The sequence below is a fragment of the Eucyclogobius newberryi genome, unplaced genomic scaffold, assembly GCF_026437365.1.
Source record: "Eucyclogobius newberryi isolate DKJ021-1_F unplaced genomic scaffold, fEucNew1.0.hap1 SCAF_22, whole genome shotgun sequence".
Lineage (NCBI taxonomy): Eukaryota > Metazoa > Chordata > Actinopteri > Gobiiformes > Gobiidae > Eucyclogobius > Eucyclogobius newberryi.
The window spans coordinates 11386556-11394529 of NW_027315857.1; the positions used below are offsets into that span (position 1 = coordinate 11386556).

The 7974-nt window shown below is 41.2% G+C and overlaps 1 protein-coding gene across 1 annotated transcript; it reads right to left on the reverse strand.

Moving 5' to 3' along the window:
- Positions 1-512: 512 nt before the first annotated feature.
- men1 (multiple endocrine neoplasia I) lies at positions 513-7685 on the reverse strand. The gene is made up of 10 exons (XM_072458670.1): positions 7445-7685; positions 4991-5468; positions 4694-4902; positions 4487-4615; positions 4265-4305; positions 4100-4187; positions 3873-4009; positions 2923-3067; positions 2416-2574; positions 513-1978 (listed from the first exon to the last, which is right to left on the reverse strand). Exons 2-10 carry the CDS (start codon positions 5424-5426, stop codon positions 1457-1459), a joined length of 1866 nt encoding a protein of 621 aa, XP_072314771.1. The 5' UTR covers positions 5427-5468; positions 7445-7685; the 3' UTR covers positions 513-1456.
- Between the last annotated feature and the right edge of the window lie 289 nt (positions 7686-7974).

A 7974-nucleotide genomic window follows, 5' to 3' on the forward strand; every position in this document is an offset into this window, starting at 1 on the left:
GTTTTTGTTCATAAGAGTTTGTGTTTTTAAACTACAGTTATCTGTCCTTTCCCCCTGTATCTACCTGCGTTGTAACACCAAAATATCCCCATGTGTGGACAATAAAGGCATATTTTATCTTACCTTAGGATTCAAAGTGAGGAACAGATGGGAGACAAATGTAAAAAGCCACACCGTTTGATCTGAACATTTGTTGGGAGCCAAATATTCTTTTCACATGCTGATATTTAGGTCTTGTTTCCTGCTTCATCTCAAACCCAAATAAGCCACTCCCAGTGCACACAGATTGTCACTGAACTATTGTCTAGTTTCGGTGGCACTGTTGAAAATTCCAAAGTGTCAGTTCAGTTTCAACAGAGTATCCTTGCGATCTCTTCCTTGATGCCTTGTGTTGCATGCACACACCTTGCTCCTTGTATCATATTTTTCTGTGGTGGTTAGAAGTGGAAATCTATTAGAAGACATAATGGAGTTGTGCCCTATAAAGACAATAAGAGGGCACAAATGCATGTTATTTATTCAGACCTTTATTTCTTGCAGATAAAAAAATCAAGAACACAAGCTAGTCTTGCAGGGCACCTATTGTGACCTCTTTTCAACAGTGCATGGTCTTTCATTGTTTTCTCTTTGTTAGAAACAGGCCAAACTAGCAATTGTCAAAACTAGAGGCCACCTACTTAATAAAATAACAAAGGCGAAGTAAGGCAAGAAAGAGCTATAGCAGAAAGAAGCTGTCGATTGAACAGAAGTGGACAATGTTACACAGTAACTAATCTAAATCAATCACTTCCAAGGCTTCAGTTGTCCACACATTTCAGTACAAACTGATATTTACACAACTGACAGGGGAATGCCGGCTGTCCTTGTCCCTTCAACTCTACTTCTGACACATGGAATAGAACAAAAACTGACAGATGTGCAACTGGCTGCCAATTAAATGAACTGAACTACCACTATTATCACAACTAGGGCTTGCACATTAGATCTCATAAATACTACACTGTAAAGCTTTGTAAAAACCCTTCAGTATTAAATTTGTTTTATACTGACATTCACTCTTCCTATCAAAATGTTAAAGAAAGTATTGATCAAAATTGACTAATCAGTATCGATCTTGCAAAAGTGTATGTAAAATAATGTAAATAGATTAAATAAAAAGTATTTAAAGAGTAAATTTAGCTTGGTCCAAATTTGCTGAAAATCAACAAAAAAATGGAATATAAATTAGAAATTCAAAAGCTAAATATTCAATACAATTATTGAAAACGTATGATTTTAAATGTTGAAGGTAATCTTGAGCAGCCCTACCACTAGTAAATGAGGCAGATGTGGAACTGTGGAACTTAAATGCAAGATGATATGCTAGAACGTTGACTATTGTCTGAGATGTTGAAATGAAAAACACTGATAAAAGTTTCAGAAACCGTGTCAGGTTTCTAGAGTTCACAGCAGGAGTCTACAAAGATTTGCGCTGGCGTTTTAAGAAGGACATTGAGTAGTCCCCTGGAGGCGTGTTCTTCTGTCTCTTCATCTGGACTTGCGACTGTGCCGTGAGCTGCAGCTTGATGGCGCTGGAGTTCACTTTGGCGGCGCACAGCAGCCCTTTCATGCCCTTCATCTTCTCACTCTGGAATACAACCACTGGCCCGGGTGAGGAGGTAGGAGGCATCTGCTGCTGAGGTGTGGGTGAGAGAGCGGGCTCCGGGCTGGGGGACTTGGGCTTTCCTTCACTGTCACCAGAGCGGACGCCCTGGGACGAGCGCCGTCGACCCTCTCCCACCTTCTTGGGCTGGGCTCCTTGAGCGAGTGGAGCAGGGGGCGAGGTGGGAGGGGCGGCTGGAGGGGATGCTCCAGGTTCATCCAATTTGGACTCTCTTCTGGGGACACGCCTGCGGCCCTCTCCGAGGTTGTCACTGCACTGGTCGTCTTCATCCTGGGCCTCCAGCTCTTTATTGATGATGGACACCTTCTGGCGCACCTACCAAGGCAGCAAAAATGTAGTTCAACATAGACCCTCACAATAAAGTCAAGAAAGTTTCACAATCATTCTAAAAACATTATCAGCAAAACAAATAGCTGCTGGAGTCTTTGCCAAACAGCTGAGTCAGCCCTGCACTAAAGCTAATTTAATTTCTTTTACCCTCCTCAAAGCTGCAATACTTGTCAGTCATCTTTGCCATGTTCCCGTAAAGATTGACTTATTACCTGATCCTGTTGTATTGTAAAAAATTATTAATATGTATAACAATTCATGCATCTTATCTGAAAAACAATGCCCGCATTCCAGCTAATTTAACTGGTATCACAATTTTCACCACATTTGACGTTGGCACAGTCAAAGGACTTGCACTTTCCAGTTGATGGAAGGGTTGTTTTCCATCACCTCCATTACCCAAAGTTATTTTGGTTAGTCACCTGAGCTTCAAAGCGGCTGAGAGACTGCACCAGGTAAGTGGCCCAGCCCACGTGAAGGACTGGTGTGGGGCTGCCCTCCTCCCATTTACAGATTCCATCATAGAACCGCAGCAGGTGAGCAAAGCATTCACAGTCGTGCAGGGCCGTCTCCAGCTTCTCCTGAGGGAGGACAAACACAGACATTTTATGGTACGTAGTGGAGAATTACTACATAACATTAAAAACGACTTTGTCTCAGACCTGTCATCTACTACTGAACATTTTTCATACTGGACAGTTTTAAATTCCTATGATCAATCATCAAACTTTAATCATTATTGGCTGCATTTGATTTTTCTAGAAATGTCACAGCCGTATCAACTACAAAAACACAATATTAACATTATTCATGATGATTTTTTTTTTTTTTTTTTTTAAATAGTGCTTATACATTTAGAGACCCTACGCCATTACTGTTGAAAATAAAGTAAAAGCACAATTTTATATATGGTTTTGGTCCCTTCTCACCTTGTCTGGCCCTTCTGCCCCTTCAGCTCCCTCTGCGGCGCTCTCAATCGCAGCCGCCTCCTCCTTGAGCAGGTTGGGGATGACGTCGTTGGCGATGTCAAAGAACTCCTTATAAATCTCCTCATCTTCACGGAAATAGTTATACCTGTGGGCAAGAGGACGGGGGGCTGATTAATGACTGGTTAATGGTAGGAAGCAGTACAACTATTACCAACATGAAGACGTGTGATTGAGTAGAATTTATTAATATACCTTAGCTTAAAATATTAATAATTTTGAATGTGGTATTTAGGGGTCTCAGTACAAACCTGGGGACATTACTCGAGTCTACCATGAAAGGCGGATTTTTTTTAGAAGTTGGGCAGGAAAAGGAAGCTCTTAAGTGTGAAGGGAATGTGTCTTTTGGTCAGGCAATGGTATTTTTAGTTTTGTTCATGGACATTGTGTTGAGGGGGGGAGCAAACAAAGGGGGTGTGGGGGGATGCCAGGCTGGACACTTCCTCCAGCACAACAAATGTATGAACTGATAAAGGCTTAATGATCAAACAAGTGAGAAATGAAGCTTAAATCATCACTTTCAGTTTGTATTATTTACTGGTCTCATTCAAACACACTGTTGAGCTTTAATCTATGGTTGAAAAGTAAAGTAATGTGCAAATACTGCCACCTGCTGTCAGTAAATTGTATTAGAGAAAAAGTGCACATTTTAGTGGATTTTTGAAGAAGACGTTGTAATCAGTTGCTAAATTAATAAAAACATATTCACAAGGGGAAATGGCTTTTGAAATTTCGACAGAACAATTATTGTAAAGTAAAGCTATTTCAATATTTGTGTTGACTTTTCCAAAATAATTTAGAACTCATCTTGCAACACTAAAAGCTATATCATATACATCTCTCTTGATATATACATGTCTATCTTTATAAAACGGAGAGAAAGCTTGACTCACTCCTGCATGACCTGGGCCGCTTCAGCCCAAGACTTCAAAGCTCCGCGTACATTCTTGTGTCTGTAGTGGAACCCGGCCAAGTACATGTACGGGTAAATGTGCTCGTTGTTATAGTGCTTCTGGGAAGAACTCACAGCCTGGAAAACACACCAAGTCCGGACTTTATTTCTCAATCATCTTAACATACTTAATGCAAACCCTTTAGCAAAGCTGTGGCGTAGATGTACCTTAAGGTGAATATTCAAGGGATTCTCCTTTTCTGGGATGGGATCCTGATCTTCAAGGTCTGCCAGTGTTCCCATGGCCATTGGATAGCTAGACAAACAACCAATTAATGATGATAATAACACATTCACATCCTGTAGGTGTAAACTCGTTGCTTTGTGGCTTACCGGTCTAGGTCACCTCTATCATACAGCAGCCAAAGGAGTTTCTATACATACAAAAATAAAGTTTGTTACAACAAACACATTAATTAAAGTGTTTTATTGACAGTAAATTAGGGACAGTGAGTGATTGTATTGCCGGTAATAAATATTTAGGTAGGCTTAGCTGCTATTGAATTAAGTTTGGCACATGACAGTGTTCAGGACACTGCCAGGTGAAATGCTTACCTGTTGTAGTCTCAGCAGCTCTGAGCTGTCTGTGTGCAGGTCCAGTGAAGGGTTAATGGCACAAACCATAAAGGCCACCTCCATGTTTCGGTCACATTTCATATAGGAGCCCTTTAAGTACAGCCAGCTCTGTGCCATAGAGAAAAACACAAGTTGTATTGACGTATTGCATGACATGTAAACCTAATTCAACATTTGAGACGTTACCTTCTCATTGACTCCTGCTGTTACAGTTTGCCCTCTTCGGTCTTCGTTTCCCTTTCCGTGCCACGTCACTTCTGCTGTTTCCTCACCGTTCTTCCCAAAAATCACCCATGCATGATCTTCAGACAAAGCCAGGTGAACATCCTTCAGACCAAGGACCTGACATGCTGCCACCACCGCAAATGCTACTCCGGAGCTGTCCAGTTTGGTACCTGTTTTTTTTTATAACAAATATTACACCTTTTGAATGAAGCAGTTCACGTATATATATATATATATTAAAAAAAAAAGTATTCTTACCAGTGATGAGACTGAAGAGTGACTGAATGTGGGCCCGGTCTTTAAAATACGATCGACTTAGACTGTTCCAGATGACGTCTGACACTTTCTTTACCAGTTCTCTGCTGGAGCCTGAAGCGGTCCTCCGGTACTGGGACAAGTCCACAGCTCCCCGGATCTGTGCAGTGAAGCGCTCGTACAGGGCAGAGATCATCGCCAGCTCCACTGTTGGGAAGCACGAGCTGGGACAATCTGGTTCCAGGGGCTCAAAACGAACTCCGGGTACATTTATAGGAATTACTCTATTCACAGCCAAGAAGTGTTCTACAAAACCCAAGACCAGAGAGAGAAGGGCCAGGTCCGGTTCAGACTTCGATAGCTCATACTCAAATAATTGGACCACTCCATCGATCCCACGCAGGGGGAAGTGCTTCTTTTGTGCCGAGTGCAAACCCATCTTTCTTGTCGGTCAAATCCCAAAGAGCGTGGTAATCCTCACCTGTGGGGGGTAAGCCAATTCATTAAGACTTTATTTACACTTTGTTAACTCTTTCCTGATAAGAATCCTTTTTATTATAACAGTGGCATTGAATAGACACCACCAGAAACGGTCTATAAAAAGTATGAAATTATATATGTACCCCTGTAATCTGTGTACAGCAGAGCTGGGGGGGCACAGGGCAGTGCCAAGGGGGGCACGAGACATTTGGAGAAATGTTCGTACATTACAGGTGATAAGACGTGTTTTGAGCAACAGAAAAACACTCAGTGCCAGCACGTGGTCCCTCACACATATGTCTCTCCTCTGTCGTCCCTCCTCCGTTAATGGCGGCTAGCAGCCACCACTGAAAAGGTGCATTTACCGCCACCTACTGTAGTACGTCTTCAAAGTTTTACACTGTACTGTATATGAAAATAAAGAATAAAGTCTGGTGGTAATGTAACACTTGGATACCGACCGCCATAAAACACCAAAGAAGATAAATTAAATTAGTTTAAAAAAACGTGATGCAAAAAGAATGTGTGTGGGTTCCATTCCATTCCGCTTTGACAGGTCCTGTGATGATATAAGGCATATGCGAAAAGAATGTGTGCATTCCTTCCCGCTTTGATCTCATGGGCTTTTGAAAAAAATGAAGAATAAAGTCTAAAGAATAAAGTCTGGCGGTAAAGTCTGAGGAATAAAGTCTGGCGGTAATGCAACACTTGGATGCCAACCGCCATAAAACAACAACAACAACAACAACAACAACAACAAAACTGGCTACGACAGTCTGAGGACTACGAAAAGTCTGAGGAATAAAGTCTGGCGGTAATGCAACAATTGGATGCCAACCGCCATAAAACAACAACAACAACAACAACAACAACAAAACTGGCTACCAACCAACATACAACAACCATAGGTCTAAAGGATTAAGTCTAAACAGTCTGGCGTGGGAGAAGGCCAGCTGGAATAAAGTCTAAAGAATAAAGTCTGGCGGTAATGTAACACCTGGATTCCAGCCGCAATAAAACACCAAAGAAGAGGTCAGCACTGAAGAAAGCAGTCTGTGTTCGAGAGTCGTGGACCCGCAGTGATAAAACTGATTCATAGTGACGAGAAGGTGAGTGAATCTTCTCATTTAAATGCCATAGTTATGCAGTGACTGTCTGCTCTGTGTATGTGGGCGATACATTTTTTTTATCTCCCAAGGGGTGCATGCCAGAAAAAGTTTGCAAAGCTCTGATGTACAGGATAGAACCGTTAGTGTGAAGGGGTGTATAGTATAATAAGTTATTACATGGTAATAGACATCAATTTGTACGACCAATATGTCGATTGTTGTGATACAATCTAAATTTATATTTTGATTTTACTAAAAAATTTTAAGTCAAATGAATTTAGTACAAGTGAACATTGCCCCAGACAGTGAGCAGCAGGTTACGTAATGGTTATATTAATGCTTTGAACATAGGGCAGTTCTATGGCGCTGAGGTGGGCGGGGCCCCTCTATAGCTGACTGCGTACATCCCGTGTCTACATTAAAAAGGCTAAATTCACCCACATGAAGCGCTTAAACAACACAATTACACCTCCGCTTCATCCAATTCAGCGCTATTTCAAGTGTTTGTATAGATTATTTTTTTTACATTTCTTATATTTTATAAATTAATCGGATTGCTATACTATTTTATCACAAATAAACGTCTTTAATAGTTGTATGAATGTTAAGGTGGTTTAGGAAGCGAGAGGAAGCATAAGCAGGATTAAGAGTTGTAAGAAATGCGCTGAAAAGAGCCAAAGATTTCATTGAATGGAACTAGAGTCAGCTGCCGCTAGTAAGCTAGCGCTAGTTAGCTCAACACATCTCTTAGGGTCGGCGCTTTCAATCTAGCATCTTTGCTGGGAACACTTGATTATATCCGGGTTTGGGGCAATCCCATGAGCTATTACCGGCACAAAATCTGACTTCTAAATGGAAAATTACATACCCGTTTATTCACATCCTCAACCACATGTTTTTGTTTGTTTCCCCTCCTTTTGCCGCGCAGTTCAGTCTGCCAGACTCTGTTGACGTACGCTACGAGCCCCCAAATTTACGTAACACCACAGATCTAAAAAGCATCTGCCGCGCACGTCGGTATGTATAGCCAAGTCATTTGACCATATCCAGTGACTTGGATATCAATAATTTTACCGCCCAGTGTCCTACGTTGCATGCTGGGACTTGTAGTTCACAATATATTACCCTACGACCACTACCGACAGAGGGCACTGCTGTGCTGTGAACAGTTTGGAGAAAGAACAAAGGTAAAGAGGTAAATCTTACATAATGGAAAACAAACAGCAGTACGATGACAGCACGAATCTATAAATGACAGCACACAAAGGCCACAATTATACTACATATTTCAGAAGTTATAAAATGATCTCCTAAAAATACACGTATTTAAAATAAAACAACACATTTTACAGTTTGTTTTCTATTGTCTAAAAGTAGTTGAGTGTTTATGAAATTATA

Coding starts and splice junctions, on each gene's coding strand:
- men1 (XM_072458670.1), bottom strand. CDS start 5,426: ATGGGTTTGCACTCGGCACAAAAGAAGCACTTCCCCCTGCGTGGGATC. Junction 4,010..4,099: donor CCTTGAATATTCACCTTAAG/GTACATCTACGC, acceptor TGTGTTTTCCAG/GCTGTGAGTTCTTCCCAGAA. Junction 3,068..3,872: donor GCGGCCCAGGTCATGCAGGA/GTGAGTCAAGCT, acceptor TCTTGCCCACAG/GTATAACTATTTCCGTGAAG.